Source organism: Myotis davidii, unplaced genomic scaffold (assembly GCF_000327345.1).
Source record: "Myotis davidii unplaced genomic scaffold, ASM32734v1 scaffold392, whole genome shotgun sequence".
Taxonomy (NCBI): domain Eukaryota; kingdom Metazoa; phylum Chordata; class Mammalia; order Chiroptera; family Vespertilionidae; genus Myotis; species Myotis davidii.
The window spans coordinates 2,873,809-2,892,297 of NW_006284244.1; the positions used below are offsets into that span (position 1 = coordinate 2,873,809).

Sequence of the window (18,489 nt, forward strand, 5' to 3'; positions counted from 1 at the left end):
AAACACAGTTTATTTCATTTATTGAAAACGTATTTAACATGGCTAATGAACTACTGTGATGAAATTCAAGTTGTGATAACTAGAGTGACATTTATTAAAATAAAAATTAAGCCAGAGAAAAGTTTTTGTTTTCCTCGATTCTCCAGTTTAAAAGGAAAAAGAACAAAAACAAATAACTGAGCTAATGAAATAAGCAGATCTCTAAGTGGTACTTACTGGCATGACAATGTTGTAGTGGATGCAGAACCCCGGCTCAGAAGGAAAATATTCATCAGATACAAATCTTATCCTGATTTGATTTCCTTTAGAAATCTGTTTTCCTGGCACAGTCCCAGAACCACACCAGCGCCCTAATATAGTCCCGTCACTGGGGTCCTCAACTTCTACGAAATCATACCTGCAAAGAGAAAGACAGAAGAGACACAACATCATGACCTGTCATTTTGGCAATTCATGTCTGGGGTGCAGTAAACCTACGGACCACAGCTATGAGCTCGTCCCAGATTTAACTGGGTAAATACAATCAAATATTCCCCAAAACAGGAGACACACTGAAAATGCATTCCAAACTAAAGAAACATGAGTCCCTTATCTTAAGCCCTCTCATTTTACTATTAGTGAACTCCAAATTCACTAAATAGCCATCTCAAACCTTAAATATTTTGTATGAAGCAACCATCTCTGACATTCAATTCATGAATTATTCAATTTAATTTCCATTTGGACCTGACAGCCTTACTCCAATCTTAGTTCCTGCTGTTACTGCCCATTACTTTCTGACAGTAACTCATTCATGCTAGTTAGGCTCCTTGGCTCCCTTTACTCATCTGTGATGCAACGTGATGGGACCTTCATTATAGACCAGCGATGTTCAACCCTTTTCATTATTTGTGTATGAGATATGGCATACACAAACTGATTACTAAAATTCTGGAGCACACCAAAAATATATAACTTTCCAACCTGACAAAAACAAAAGGTATAATCTTGATTCATTCACACCAGATAGCTATCGTCATGCTGGCTGTTGTCATTTTTTTATTTGACAGTCTAAGGGAAAAGAGGTCAGTGTCCCTGACTAAATAGTCAGGTATTGCATGTTTTAAAAATTCTTGTGACACACCAGTTGAAAATCACTGTTACAGCAACAGCTTTCAAATCTCATTTTCTGCAGTACGGTCTTTGTGAGACCGCTCTATGTGTTCTCAGCTCACCGTCATCTTCCTATTTTTGATAAAAAATATTTTCAACATTAAATATATAGATATATATAGATATATATATATGCAAGTGATCCATCTTCTTTTTTATACTGTTAAATCCTTGAAGAAAGGAATCAGTACTGACATACTTTTATTTTATAATGCATTACACACAGAGTCTTAAACATAAGAAATGATCAATTTTTTAATAAAACACATGCTAACTTTGGTTTGGAAGATTTGGAAAAGTGGTGATCATTGAGAGCAGTATTGCCCTTTTAGAGAATGTTTCAGAAATTTTTAAAGGCATTTTAGGTTGTTTCAATAATTGGGGGTGAGGAGAGCATATGAAATGTAGTGGGCAAGGTCCATGGATGTTCACCAGTGGGAAGTCCTGAAAATGAGTATTTGCCCCACATCCTCCATGCTTTTCAAGGAGTTCAGTGGATATTCATTAGATGACATTTCTGCTATTGTTCATCTGAGTAGAGAATCTAATATTATCTTAGATATAAACATAAATATGTTTTCCAGTTTTAATTTAAGCCAAGTTTCCAGAAATTCAACTATCAAATAAGTAGAAGAAAGTTTCAATACTTTGGAACTTTACCAATAGTTACTATTTTTGAAAAACATATCAGTAACAGGTACACTGCTTATAACTATTTGCATCACAATTAAAATAATTAGACTTATCCATATTCATATGTATCTATATCTATACCCATATTTATATAGATATACAGATCTAGATATATAGATAGATAGAGATAGATATTTTCTCACCAGAGGATTTTTTAAATTGATTTTAGAGAGAGAAAGGAAGGGAGAGAGAATGAGGGAAACATCGATATGAAAGAGAGACATTAATTGGTTGCCTTCTGTAAGTGGACCAATAGAGGATAAATAGGTAATTGCTTATATGAATTGCACTTCAGAATACTAAACAGGACATTACAAAACCTCTGTTAAAAGGGAAGTCTGACATGTTGGAAAACCTATTTGTAATTTGTTTTAAAAGACTAAATTTAGTAGCTACCATACAAGTAAAAATAATATATTTTGTGCAGTATTGAATTTACAGAAGAAGAAAACTGTTGAAAAAGGACAATGTATATAATGAATTAGTAATACTTATAACTCTTTGTCCAAAATAAGCATCCAGAATTCTCTTATGGCGTGTAACTTCACCTGTTTCAGCATCATTTTCTTCATCCTTAAATTGAGGACAATTCTACCTAACTCACTGGAATATTTTCTAAAAGGAATAATGAGACAACACACGTGCAGTGCCTCAAACGTTGTTGCCACTCAGTTGCCTCTCAATAAAGTTTGCTCCTCATGTCTATCCTGCATTGCTGCCCCACCCCACACCTACCTTTTAATATACCTTCGTAGTTTGAAAGCAATAAATAAGAAAACTAGAGTACAAAGGGAAGAGGTTATTTCTGCTATGATGTGACAAGTCTGGGTTTATAAATTACATATGCACTAGCAGCCAATATAGCCATTCTAGGAATTTTGGTGGATGTGTGTGATGGGACCAGGGAGGGTGGGGTCAGAGGTAAGAAGAGTTTGGTACAAAGACCTAAGTAGTTATTGCGGCTATATCTGATACAGAAGTTGATAACTACCATTTAAAAGCAAATGATAATTTTTACATCAAGATTGTTTACTTGTGAAACAAAGCCTCTACCGATAGAGTGAGTATCTGTTCATTGTGCACATCTCTGTGCAGGTTACCACCACTGCTGGTTTGCAGAGAGCCAGATGTCAGGCCTGGCCAATCATTCTACAAGTATTTAGGAAGCACTGACTGGGTATAAAGTGCTATGCTAGAGTCTCAGGATACAAAGATGAAACTATAGCTTCTTTGGGCTCAGGGTCTATAAAACATTTTGGTGAGCGCTCTAATGAGAGAATGTAGGAAATACTGTGGAATACTGGCAGAGAACGAGTAATTCTATACAGTGAGATTAGGGTCAGCTTACAAAGAAACATTTGGGCTGTCAGTGAGTACTGATTGACTAGGGGTGGAAAGGGTGGGGTGGGGAGAATGGAAGTGCATTCCAGCAAGAAGTACAATACATAAGATGTAATAGAAGAAAGAAGGGGCCAGGCACGGTCAGTTGTGAATAGAGGATGGAAAAAAAAAGAAGTAGATGGAGCTCAAGCTGGAAAAATAAGTATAGGTGAGGAGGTATTTCAGAGTTAGATATTCAAATATTATTTTGTAGGCTAGTGTTGCTAACAGGTAAACACAATTTCAACAGGGAGTTTGTTTCTTCAAAATAAAGTTAACACTTTAAAAAGTAGAATTTCACTAAAAAAAATCTGGATCTTTGTTAGATTTGAAAATCTGGTAATAGTAAATATCATTAACCCTAGTGTGACCATGAGGGCTCAAATTTCCAGAGTTGGTGTCCGCTCCAGGAGAGGAGCTATCTTTTGTTTAATTTACTGTCTTATCCCTAGCACCTACATGCCTGGCACATAGTAAACACTGATAATGAAGGAATGACAGCTGAGCCTCTGTTCCTTCATACCAACTCAGGCTGGGACCCAGGGGAAATAGCGGTAGATGGGACATGCCCTTTCTAATTTTTATTGTCTTAAATGTTTTTATTGATTTGAGAGAGGAAGGGAAAAGGCGAGAGAGATAGAAACATCAATGATGAGAGAGAATCACTGATCAGCTGTCTCTTGCATGCCCCACACTGGGGATCAAGCCCACAATTCAGGCATGTGCCCTGAGTGGGAATCGAACCATGACCTCCTGGTTCATAAGTTGATGCTCAGCCACTGAGCCATACCAGCCAGGCATAATTTTTAAAAATCTCCATATACTTTTGATGCTGCTTAAAAAACAAACAAACACCCAGATCTGCATTAATTTACATTAATTGCTCATAGAGGCAGCTGAGTTTGTCACCCTTGCAGCATAGGAGGCACAGCCAGGAGGTTTCAATAAGGAAGGAACATAGAATCATCACATACTTGAGCAATGCCAGGAAACAACAGTTCAAGTGTTGGTCGAAAGTAAAGACCCTTTAACAAAAACATCCTGAAAAGAAGCTGCACGGAAACAAGAGAAAAGCCCCTGTGAGCGATGGCAGAGAACTAAGGGACACTATCCACCGTAGGTGAGCTGGACAATGAAGAAAAAACAAAGTAGTTCTGACAATTCTGAAGTCATATGCAATAAACTGGTTGGGCAAGACACATCCTGCCAAAATGTATCTTCACACCATTTTCAAAATAACTACTATAATCTTTCTAATAGAAGCGCCTAAAAGAAAAAAATATCATCTGGAACAAACCTAGAACTAACTCACATAACCATTTTAATGGAGTATATTTAAAAGGCATTTTTAACCATACACAGAAATATCTAGATTATAAATGTTAAGAATTCATTAAGGAACAAATAAGTCTTAAGGCTTGCCTTATCTAACTTATATCCTGATATTAAAAATTAAGTCCTGCCAATAAGAGAGTGACACGTACAGTGTTACATTTTCATGGAGATTTTCGACTGAATTTGATGCCATTAAAAAAAAAAAAAACCCCACACGCTAATCTTTGTAGCAATTTCGGCATTTGCAGGTAGACAGCTGGCAATTAATTCTTACATGTTCATACAAGTTTGGCACAAACATTTATCATAGTGCTTTAAAAATCTACAGTTTTTCATTCCCTGAAGGTTAACTGAAATGAACATCTAAAAAAGTACTATGTCCTTTGTGTATAAAACAGTAGAACTTAACATATACTACCAATTGTTTTATAGTAAATTAGGCATTTTAAGATTTTTTTCAGAAGCGGTATATAACAATCACCCACTTATTCTACCATTATTTTTTATTAGCACACCCGATAATTGTTTAGATGTCTATGGAATTGAAAATTATTAATAATATTATTATTTACTAAGATTTAGTTTCCCCTCTTAATCAAAACAATAAATCCTCTTGCTAAAGAATATAGTCATAAAAATAGCTTTTTTTTTTACTTAAATCTTACTCAAAATCATGTAAAATGGACCAAGTGAAGAGCTACTTGTGAAGTATTCGCAAGCCTCATTGTTCCTATCAAGACTTCAAAATAAAAAAGAACAAAACAAAAACCATTGCCACTTGACATCATATTTCTTTTTAACTTGTTTGAGAGAATATACTGTGGTTGGAAAAAGACACCATTTGAAGTTCTTATTTTTATGATAGAATGCCATCGCAGAATATGGGATTCAGTGCAGATGTTGGTTGGTTTGATATACCATAAAATAGTCCAAAACATAAAGAACATGAAGTCAGAAAAAAAATGACATAAAATCATTCTATAGGCCTTATCAAATGAAAGGGAGATCATAAAACCACTTGATTTAATACAAAAATTAAATCACAAAGCATACGCATCCTTAAATACAGAAATCTGCACATGCCCAGATGACTGTACTGGAGACATGGTAATCCTATAAGTCACTCTTAAGTATTAATTTCCAACATGCACAATTGCTCACATCAGTATTTAAAGGATTTACTAAACCTATTTTATGAGCCAATCAAACATCACTTTCTCACGGCAACATGATACACAGCACACAGTGCTAAGTGGTTTATAATGATCACTCCCTTTCTCTAACATACCCCTGGGGACCCAGGAGGATTTATGTGCTTTTATGTTTAACAAACAAGTCTGGTATTGTAGACAAAATTTTCAGCCTCATGTGGGAAGTTAAAGACTGTGAGGCCAGGAGGACTGCTTTCGTACTCCTAAGGATTGTAAGGAGTATACCAAAGAAATAAATTCACTGGTAAACAGAATTGTCAGACACCCAGCTTCAAAAATAAACGAACCCTGAAAAACAGGCTGTTTCTAGTTCATACGAACTAAAACTCTGTCAATTAAATCTGCCCTATGAATTATGGAATCTGACGGGAGTGGGAAATCCTGCCAACAAATAGATGTGGATCTTAAAAAGGCCTGGCTCTGCAAGTGTCAGCTGGAGTCTGAGCGTGTTGGGAAAAGTAATGACATTAATAAGATGACAGTTATTCTACAGGGCTTATTGGTTTAGCCTTCAGTTTAACAGAAGACCCCTCATACATAGAACATAAGTTTTTACCCCTATTTGGAATCAGTGTTCATCCATGCTTTAACTTACATTGAAAATAAGTTTTAAAAATTATAACTATATTGTTACTTCATTTGTACACATTAACTCATTTAATCCTCACAAAAATCATAAAAAATTGATAATGTTATTGCACCCATTTTATATTTTATAAAATACTAAAGGCCCAATTAGTGCAAGGGGCTTGGTTCTCACAGCCATGGTGGCTTGCCTCGACCCTTGCAGCCCCAGCTTTGTCCAGAAGGTCATTCAGAAGGACGTCTGAAAGGTCATTCGGCTGTCCGGTCTAATTAGCATATTACGCTTTCATTATTATAGACTAGAGGCCTGGTGCATGAAAATCATGCACCCGGGAGGGTGGGGTCCCTCAGCCAGGTCTGCACCCTCTCACAGTCCAGGAGCCCTCAAGGGATGGCTGACTAACAGCTTAAGCCGGCAATCAGACATCCTTAAGGCTGTCACAGAAGCGGGAGAGGCTCCTGTCACTGCCATTGCACTCGCCAGCCATGAGCCCAGCTTAGGGCTTCTGGCTGAGGGGCGCTCCCCCTGTGGGAGCATACTGACCACCAGGGGGCAGCTCTTTCATTGAGCGTCTGCCCCCTGGTGGTCAGTACGTGTCATAGAGACTGGTCATTCCGCTGCTGGGTCGATTTGCATAGTATAAACACTATATGTGGAAGAACATACAATATTACTGATTGACAAAAAAAGCACAGATTTACCAATTTTTTATAAAAATCCCAACAAACCTGCTAAAATATTTGTACAAAATAATAATCATACTAATAGAGCAAATATTATGTAGTGCATGCTATATAACAGCTACTTTATAACTATTGACTGATTTAATCTCAAGCACAATCACTCCATAGCCACTGTCTTATACACGTACTAGAGGCCTGAGGCACGAAATTCCGGCAAGGGTAGGCCTTCCTTCCCCTGGCTGTTGGCTTCGCAGCCCCAGCACTGGCCCTGTCCCCCACCCGCACCTGCCTTGGCCTGGTGCTGCCCGCATCTGCCGCCACCTCCTCCCTCCCCGGCAGTTCCCTGGAGCCCCTCGATCGATAGCCCTGTGGAGGGTGACCTGGGCCTCCCTCTTTAGGAAAATCGTGGAGCCCCCCCTCCCCCGGTGGCCTGGGCCTCCCTCTGTGGGGTGATCGATTGTGGAGCTCCCTCATCGATCGCCCCACAGAGGTTGTCCTGGGCCTCCCTCTGCAGGGTGATCGTGGGGCAATGGTGGGGCTCCCCTGACCAATCACATCACACCTGCCTTGGCTGGCCTGGCCCCAGTGCATGTCATAGCGTGGTAGTCTGTAAGGTCATCTGGATGGTTGTTCTGATGTTCGGTCGTTCAGTCGATTTGCATGTTACACTTTTATTATTATAGATTATAGATGGGCAGTAATGAAACAAGGCAAAAGTCATTACAGCTAAGAGAAATAGAGCTGGGGCAATAATCTTGCTTTATTTAAACTTCAGAGCTCATATTCTTAACCATTACACAATGCTGTATCCAGTTAAACAGGACAAAACAAAGGCTCATCCAACTCAATATGTCACTATTTATAATCTACCATTGAGGTAGAAGACAGATTCATCAATAGACTGTGAAAATAATAAATACTTAATTTCTGTGTCAGTATTTTATATCCTATAAAAAAAGGCACAATAATAGTATCAAGTTCAGCTTAGAAATTGTTGTAGGGATTATTGAGTTAATATATAAAAAACATTTTTTTGCTCAGCATTTTTTCCAAGACTTATCACCTAGTCTCAGTTTATTACTACTTGTGTGTAGTTATGCATTTTTTTAAAAGATATTTTATTGATTTTTTTTTTACAGAGAAGAAGGGAGAGGGATAGAGAGTTAGAAACATCAATGAGAGAGAAACATCAATCAGCTGCCTCCTGCACACTCCCTACCGGGTATGTGCGCACAACAAAGGTACATGCCCTTGATTGGAATCGAACCTGGGACCCTTGAGTCAAACTGGTCAGACTCTATACACTGAGCCAAACCGGTTAGGGCAGGTCTTTTCTTCTTTAACTTCTGTGATTTCCTAAAATTTCAGAAGCATATACTGCCATAAAACATGAATGATTTACTAATTCCCAGTTAATAATAATGGCCTTTCAGGAAAAATGAATTGGGTAGAGGCTCCTCCCCGCCCCGCTCACCCCAACTGATCAATTGCCCCACAGAGGGTAGCCTGGGCCTCCCCTCTGCAGGGTGATCGTGGGGCAATGGTGGGGCTCCCCTGACCAATCACATCACACCTGCCTTGGCTGGCCTGGCCCCAGTGCATGTCATAGCGTGGTAGTCTGTAAGGTCATCTGGATGGTTGTTCTGATGTTCGGTCGTTCAGTCGATTTGCATGTTACACTTTTATTATTATAGATTATAGATGGGCAGTAATGAAACAAGGCAAAAGTCATTACAGCTAAGAGAAATAGAGCTGGGGCAATAATCTTGCTTTATTTAAACTTCAGAGCTCATATTCTTAACCATTACACAATGCTGTATCCAGTTAAACAGGACAAAACAAAGGCTCATCCAACTCAATATGTCACTATTTATAATCTACCATTGAGAATTCTGATTTAAACTCTCCATATTTTCTTCTTCAAAATGAGAGAGGATTAAACAAGAGAATAAATATAAAGTGGTTAATAGTCTTTAACAAAGAAGTTTCTCAATAATAAGTGGTTTTGTTTGTTTTTAAATAATTGCTATTATTTCAACCACATATGCAACCCATGGAAGATTCTGCCCTATAAGAGTGGACCTCAGAGGCCCTCATACAGTGAAACACTGTGTGGATCATGGCATACACCAGCCTTCTTGGTCATTCTTCCCTGTGGGAGGGAGTATGTGTCTTGAATCTAACTTGCCTAGAACAATATAAGCAAATTATATATATATATATATCGCACAACAAAGGTACATGCCCTTGATTGGAATCGAACCTGGGACCCTTGAGTCAAACTGGTCAGAGCTAGGTATGCATTTTTATAGAAACACCACCTCATATCATTGTACTATTAATTAAATAATGCCAAGAGATCTGGTATAGTATTCATGTTCTTCTCTACTCTAAGGACAAATTTTAGTTGTCTTCATAACTATCTTGTAATTAGTTTTACAAAAAATTCTCATTAACATCTAGGCCTGCCTAGTGTGATGCTCTGTGGCATCTGACTGCTTATTAACTGCATATTAATTGCATACTCACTATTAAATAAGTAATAATTAAATATCAGTTCATAGGGATGACTGAAGTACAGGGTGGGCAAAAGTAGGTTTATAGTTGTGAGTACACAAAACAGAGTTTATTCTTATGTTTTATTATTTATTACTGTATTATTTATTATTATTAACCAACTTTTGCCCACCCCTGTATACCTTTATTACATGTCCCAACAACGGAACCCACTGTAATATTGAAAAAAAGTTGAGGGAGCAAATTTCAAAATGAAATTAACATTCTGCTCAGACTAAAGCAAAATTTTTCTCTCATGAATTATCTTGTCACTTTCCCTTCTACTTTAAACACACACAATAAGAATAAAGAGAGTGTGCCAGTAGAGGTAGGTGTGTATAGCAAAAAGGTAAGACCTCCTCCAATGCATCCCAATCACTGAATTTAGAATATCTAAGAATATTAAAATGGGAATGTATATATCAAGGTTTACTTAAGGGCATCAAATTTAAGATTAAGAAGGAAGGGTTGTGAATATGCTCTCATCTACCCAGCCCCCAAAACTCTTCCAGGCATAGGAAACCCACAATAACAACTACTGAAAGGCACCCTACTGGCTGTTCCTCCTGTATGAACTTTGAATAGCTGAATGTCATTGCCTAAATATATTTACCAAAGGCCATGACATCATTCATCAAGACATCTTTGAAGGATTTTGCTATGGGTTAGCTTCTTTCCGTTTTTATCTATACTGCATCCTTGCTACATTTGCAAATACCAAGGCATTCTAGACATGGATTTATCTACCAGTAAGGCTAAGGGAAACATTTAAGTAGTATGATAATAAAATTTGGACAGGGTTCACATAATTCTTATAAAGCATTATCATAACTTCAGGCAAGATTTTAAAATAAAATATTTAAATGGGTGATCATCAACATAAGGCATTTTAAAGAGCTCATCTGTTTAGATATACAAATTTACCTTTTGGTGATCATGTCTCTGAAAATGATGAAATGAGTTTCCTTTAGAATATACCAAAGTGAAATGTAAATGTTAATCCTTTCAGGATATCAGAGAATTTAAAGTACAGTTCTTGAATATGAGTGTTAAAAAAACTCCAAATATATATATATATATTTGAGCATTTATACTTACTGAATATTTATTTTATAACAAAATAAGTTTTCCTAAATGCAGTCTAAAAAAAAATCCTCTCAATTAAAAAAAAATCTTTTAGATATTCCAGCATAATTCATTATTTAACATTTTGACATCAGTAAAAACAGATTGAAGCACTTGTGCTTTAACAAACACAAATAGATGAACAGATTTTCATCCTGATTGATGAACTGATCATTTTAAGGAAATAGGTGTGCAATATAAAATGGTCTAGGCTTCAGGTTCCTCTTTGGCAAAATAAAGGAATGAACTAGATAGTATAGAAGGTCTTTTTTTTTTAAACTCCTAGCTATTTTTTTTTCTGGTTTGAGAACCAAAAACACTTCCTTTGGTGTGTTTAGCTATGTCAAAAATACACAGCTTATACCCAGAGCATGTTATTAGAATATTACACACTACAGTATGTTCTAGACACTTTTATTATTTTCCAAGGTCTGTACAGCACTGTTATCACCCAATTATCATAACTATCTACAGGCAAGATGCATGGAAACCAACTTATAAATATCACTTTTTATGAAATGAGAAAAAAACATATACTAACAAAAGTGTTGAGTGGCTAAGCTAATGCACTACACAGTGCAATGCTGTATTGTGCAAGGCCTACCTTCTGATCACACAGGCCCAAGATTAGGAGAACCTTAATCCCATCAAGGAAAGTGACTCCACCTCCAACTCTATCAAAGATGTCATAACACATCCTCCTAACTAAGTCACTTTCACAAAACTCTTCCAAAATGCCAACTGGTAAATGCGGGAGACCTACAGCTACCATAGACTCATGTACTGTCTTGCAGGACAAATTCATTTTTATTCACCATATAGCACAAATCACATCTTCAAAAGTCAGCCTTTGGAACACAGAAGCACATTTCAGAATGTATTTGACATAACCTCTATCTGATTCCTCGAATAAGAAGTATATCCCTTATCCCTTATCAAATCCTAGAGGCCCAATGCATGAAATTCATGCAAAAGTCAGCCTTCCTTCCCCCTGGTGGCCGGCACCAGCTTTCCTCTGCCACCCAGGACCTGGTCTTCCTTCAGGCTGCCTGCAGGCACCCAGGACCCAAGCTTCCCTCGCAGCCCCAGCTTCGTCCGGAAAATCATCTGGAAGGAGGTCTGGAAGGATATCTGGTCTAATTAGCATATTATGCTTTTATTATTATAGATAATACCAATCAAATTGGTTCAAAAAAACAATAATAGAATGAGATCTGGTATAAAAGAGGATGCTTAATAAATGAAAGAAGATTTTTATTATCTAATGAAAATTCTTAGTATTCTAAACTTTCTAGTTTTTCATTCACCTATAGTGTTTAAGTTATAAGATCATTTCCAACAACTAACAGGAATTTTACTTATATTTCATATGCTTTTCCACCTTTTCTTCAGTGACCACTATATAGCATATATGCATATATATTTTTACATAACTTTAGGATATGTATACATGTACATATATACATACACACATCTGTGTGCGTATTTAGGGTATTAATATTAAGAATACAGTATAGGTATAATGGGTGAAATTATACTTATATCACTTTAATTTTTATATTACCCATTAGGTAAGTATATATTTACTTTAAGGATATTCATTATCAATCTATGCAATACCTGTAATCTCCTAGAATACTTCAAAAACATAAATAAATATATACTCCAGAGACAGAGTTAAGTAAAGCTGGTATCAATTTATTTTAAAAGCAGTTTAAGAAAAAAAAAAACACAAAAAACAACAACAGAATTTCATAGACACAGACAAAAATATGATGATTACCAGAGAGAAAAGAAGGTGGAGGGAGTTAGAAGAGGGAAAAGAGGGAATAAATGTTGTGTAAGGAGACTTGACTTGGGTGGTAAACACACAATACAATATACAGATGAGGTGTTATAGAACTGTTCACCTGAAACCTATATAATTTTATTAACTAATGTCACCCAATCCTATATGATAAAGAGCTAATATGCTAATTAGACTGAGCTGCAGAACGACCTTCCTGAATGACCAGTGCGTGGGGGGGAGGGGGAGCATAAAGCAGCTGCGGCTGTGGGGGCCAAGCCCCTTGCACGAATTTCATGCATTGGGTCTCTAGTATATTCAATAAAAAAGGGGTTTACTTAACAATTTTGAAACAATCAATCTTCACTAGAGAACTGGATTCTGTGGAGACTAAAATAAACCATTTAATGGAAATTTAGTGAGCTATAGACATGAATATCATCTCTGAGATTTCAAATCTTGACAAAAGAAAAGTAATTTAACCCCTTTTGTGGGAAATTTAGAATATCAGAAATTAGAGAAACAAGTCATCCTATTCATACCACATGTTGAAAGTATGAAAACAACTTTTTTGACTCTCATGTTCACACTTTCCACTATGACAAAAGATTTATGGGATATATGAGATTATATTTCCCACAGAACCTGATTATAAGAGAACCCGATGAGAGAGAGAGAGAGAAAGAGAGAGAGAGAGAGAGAGAGAGAGAGAGAGAACTCATTTCTCAAGAAACAAAATAAAACAAAAATCTTCACATGAAAGGAAACATTTCAGATTGTTAGGTGATTTGATCACTGTAATAAGTCCTGCTAAGGCGATTACTTCATATTTTGCAGCAAGAAAGGGGAAATAAGAAATGCTAGGCTTGGTGCCCACTTGGCTAAATCTGCCTTCCTGGGCAATATCCCTAGGCAGGGTTTTTTGGCCTTAGGTTTGTTTTATTTTCCTCTTCTCACTTTTGAAATTTTCCCTTGCTCTGTATTTATTTCTTTCCTTATCCTGTTAAAATGACCCCTTTAAGGTGCTTTAATAGCCAGGATTCCTACCATAGCCTTTAATAGGTTCCTGTGCTACCAGAAAATTTAGCAGCTTTTAACAGTTTCAAACGTATCACTCACTTCATTTCCTCTTTTGCTCCAGATGTTTTCTCTTAGATTTCTCACTCCCTGACAGAAATAGGATAGCCTTTTTTATATTATCTCATGACTTCTATTCATATACCCCCAAATTTTTATCTACCTACTTATTACCTAAATTCCCCTCTCTGAAAAATGCCAGGAATCAATAATTCATCTCACTTCTTAATGGCATTAGTCTTATAGGTAAACAAGAATATAATAAAAATAAAGATGAGTGTCCCAAACCATTTGGTAATGTGAGACCCTCTCTTTAATATTATTTCAGTAATTTGATAGAACCAAACAGAAACTAGACCTCGTTAGTTCAGAAAAGCTGTGTTAATTAGCACACACATAGGCAAAATTGAGGTCCAACAAATAGCCACTTATAGTCATGTATGGATTCTGGTTTCAATTATAAAGCTGTTTATATTTTCACTTAAACTAGAGTTTAAAACATGAAATATGCATTTAAATGCCCTTAAAATATTGTCTAGCATACGGCAATTCCAAATATAAACTTAGACTATAAGCTCTTTAAAGGCAGAAACTGCAATTTTTTTTTTTTATTTTGTAATCACCATGTCCCCAGACTTTATCTACTATGGGACACTATGGCAAAAGGACCCATTCCATTTGATTGGTCTAAGAACTAAAATATTTCAAATGCTGAAGGAAAACAAAAGATCAAGCAGTGGACCTTCTCCTTGTACCCCCACCCCAAGCATCAGTTCAGGGATCTGATGAACATAGACAACTTTCCATTCTACTTGTGAGCCTTTGGGCAACTGAGTAATTGTGGGTTACTTGGGGCTTTAGTTATTTGTGAACCTCAACCTGGGCGAGACTGCCTATTTCACCAGATGGCAAATATGATCACATTTTTTAGTACAGCAACTCCAGCAGTAATATCCCTGTCATGGGGCAAGAACGTACTTTATATCACCAAGTTATGACTAATGGGTTCCAAGCACATAACGGCGGTACATTTTGTTGGATATACTTAGAAATTGCATAATGGCAACTTTTTAAATATTGAGCATGGGATCCTTTGTTTTAGAGGGTTCCATGCTCAATATTTAAAACGTTGACTGATTTAAGCTTCTCACTATCAATCATATTACTCCCAACACTCCTCTTGGCACGTGTTCACTTATTCTTCAGATTTGAGCTAAATATGACCTCCTCTGAGAAGCTGCCTGTGAGTCCCACAGCCAAAGGCTGCAGCTTTCCACAGCATGGTCCACACCACACCCGAATTATATGTTTTTAAGTGCTTGTCCCCTTACGAGTCAATGCTTTCTAGAAGCCAGGGGCCCATCTAATAATCTTTTTTTAGTCCCCAAATTTAGCATGATATCTGGTGCATACATAGCAGGGACTAAATGAGTGTTGTGTGATGGATGGAGGTTGGTCAAGTGAGCTTACACATACATCATATGCTAACGTGCATACATATATTCAAATACAGTGGGGCCTTGACTTACGAGTGTCCCGACTAACAAGTTTTTCGAGATACGAGCCGTCTCTCGGACGATTTTTTGCTTTGAGTTGTGAGCTAAAATTCGGGTTACAAGCCAGCTTCAGATACCCCACCGCTAGTTGGTGCAGCGAACGTCACAGTGAACGCCACAACATCAGCCCAGCATCACGTCTCTCACTTGTTCACTTTAAGATTTGACATATGAGTAATTTGAGTTACGAGCTCCATCACAGAATGAATTAAACTTGTAAGTCAAGGCTCCACTGTATATAGAGACAGAGCACACCACCAAATAGTCATGATTATACATGTGGTATTGAAGTATTCCTATATAAGTAACATTTATACTCTTGATCATTTTTCCTTTTTTCCCCCAGTTCTGGCTATTCACAAACAAGCATGACTAATTGTCTTTAAAAATGCAAATAGCTTTTTAAAAAAGACACTAGGCTTCATTCAAATTAATAAGTCAGACACTATTTTTTGAAATTCTTTATAATGTTATCATCCTTCATATTCTCACATACTGGCCATTCATCTGGTAAGCACTTCGATTTCGCTGTATGTACGTGGCAAACTAGCTTAATACTTGTTATGCAACTTGCTGTATTTTAATTCAATGGCTTAGCTATCTTACTGCTTCTTTTTCAAATCTGTCTCCTCTGACTAGGAAGCTCAGCTGAGGACACATACTTCATCCATAGTGCTGGTCACTAAACTGAATAAAGGTTGGAAAAGTAGTTTTCATTACATATTTTCTAGTAAACTCAACACTTACTCTTATTACCGATCATTCTCTTTGATTAAACATTTTCAAAGGAAAGAAACAAGCAGGACTGAAGATGAGTTTTTCTTCTAATTCTTACCACCTGCTTTCTTAAACAGTAGATGAATGAATTTTGTAGTGTTCTGTGGTTAATCCCTACTCTTCTCACACATAGCCCATCTCACAAATTATTAGTTCATCTATCTTTGTTTATTTCAAAATAATTTTGTTTATTTCTTCTCTCAGGACAGCAATCCATCCAGATTACTCCAATAGCCTCCCCTAAAGACTCTCTAACCCAGCGGTTCTCAACCTGTGGGTCATGATCCCTTTGGCGGCCGAACGACCCTTTCAAAGGGGTCGCCTAAGACCATCCTGCATATCAGATATTTACATTATGATTCATAACAGTAGCAACATTACAGTTATGAAGTAGCAACGAAAATAATTTTATGGTTGGGTCACAACATGAGAAACTGTATTTAAAGGGCCAGAAGGTTGAGAACCACTGATTAGCCCATAGTTTTCCTCCTCCACCCTCCACACACCATTTCTCTATACCACTATGAGACTTTTTGCTTTAAAAAACAGGCCTATTTTATCATGCCATTTTCATAGAACATACAGGGACACACATGTCATATACAAAACTATTAATAGTAATTTATTTTCTTCTTTGTCAAGTCAGAAGCTTGGATGTTCTATTTTTCTTTAAAATTTAATACATATAATTCTGGGTTATAGGTTGGTATTTTGAGAGTTGGTTCATATAAGTCTGTTTTTGAGAAACCAATCACTGTTCAATGTGCCATTCATATCAGATTTTGAGTTATCTCAGCTAAAGGCTGCATTCCAGTGGTGAACTCGTGAAGGTAAATATTAACTGTTGATGTATCTTGGCAGCCATTCTACTGATGACCTCCTACCAGCCTGTTCATGTCTGTTCAGATGTCTATCCTTTGCAAATACATTCTATTCTTCACAATTTAGCATTTAATTTCAAATTATCTTGTTTCCTTCCAGCCAAAGTATTTAGTTTAGATGTTCCCTGAGGACTAGGGTTATATTAACATTTCTGCTCAATTGCTCGGGCCTCATTAACCTGGGTGGGTGTTCAATAAGCACATATTAAATCTCTCATTACAGGAGCATCAATTCACATCCCCTAATCACAGCCCAGTAAACAAGAGCATAATTAAACTTGAACTTTGTTCCAATTGTAAAAGATTTGATGATCACAAATTCCTATTATTAGCAAACAATTTGGGGATGGAATTATGTATTGTAAACCTATGGCTACTTTATTATCAAAATCATCAAATACGGAGTCAATTGTTCAAATGATCATGACTTTCTTAATGATTTAAACTCTTTTACAAGGTGTTATTTTTATTTAGTTTTAGGATGAACAGAAAAAAACAAGTACAATGATGATGTTTTTTCTTACCTAGCAAATAAGCTAACAGCTAATAGAGATAGTGAAAATTCTATTCTTGTATAAAACTAAACCTTAGGCAAGCGATTCTCAACCTGTGGGTCATGACCCCATTGGGGGTTGAAAGTCCCTTTCACAGGGGTCTCCTAAATAAATCCTGCATATCAGGTATTTACATTACGATTCATAACAGTAGCAAAATTACAGTTATGAAGTAGCAACGAAAATAATATTATGGTTGGGAGTCATCACAACATGAGGAACTGTATTAAAGGGTCGCGGCATTAGGAAGGTTGAAAACCACTGCCTTAGAACAAAGGTGTGGATACCATCCCTACCATTTAATACTCTGTATATTTGGACAAATTTATATCCTCTTTTAGCCTTTATCCTCCTTTGTAAAATAGGGATAATACCAACTGTGAAGGGTTGTTGGAAGATTAGAGTTTATGTGGGTAACTAATTAGCTCAGGGATTGACAAAGATGAGGTGCTCAATAAATGGTAGACTTTATTACATGGCACCTATCTGCTTGGGTTCTCTAATAGGCCCTCAGCCTGGGAGCATCAGAAAAAGAATGCAGTCTGCAAGCCTGTAACCTTCAGAGGTCATCTTCTTCCCGCCATCCATAAAATATATATATATCTACACTAATAAAAGACAAACATGCAAATTCACTGTACTTTTGCTAATCAAATTCACTGTACACCAGCTAATCAGAGTGACTATATGCAAATTTACCCAACCAAGATGGCGGCCAGAAGCCATGGAGCTGGAGCAAGCAGAAGGCTTTGTTGTCCCAATGATGGCGGAAGCCAACTTCCTGCCTGCAGCAGCTGGCTCTAAGATCCACTCAAAGCAACAAAGTTTCAATTATAGAAGGTAAATAAATCCTAGATACCTGCTTTCAGCTGGCCATGGCCACGAAGCTGGAGCCTTGGGTTGCCCCTGGCGATGGAGAAAGCCAAGCCCTGGCTGGCTCTGAGCTCCACTCCAGGCTACAAAGTTTCAATTATAGAAGGTAAATAAATCCCAGAAAGAAAAAAAAAAGCAAAAAAGGGCAGGCTAGGAGCTTCTGTCATTGAGAAAGTTTGGCCAGCCTGAAAACGGCCCTCAGACCCTCACCCAGACTGGCCAGGCACCCCAGTGGGGACCCCCCATCCTAAAGGGGATGTGGCC

At 37.2% G+C, this 18,489-nt stretch overlaps 1 protein-coding gene across 1 annotated transcript in view; it reads right to left on the reverse strand.

Annotated features, from left to right (window-relative positions):
* Positions 1-18,489, reverse strand: part of PDGFC (platelet derived growth factor C) — a 182,357-nt gene that overhangs the window by 54,007 nt on the left and 109,861 nt on the right. The window contains exon 3 of the mRNA XM_006754277.1: positions 217-397. Within this exon, the coding sequence (XP_006754340.1) occupies positions 217-397 (181 nt within the window). The remainder of the gene's footprint in view (positions 1-216; positions 398-18,489) is intronic.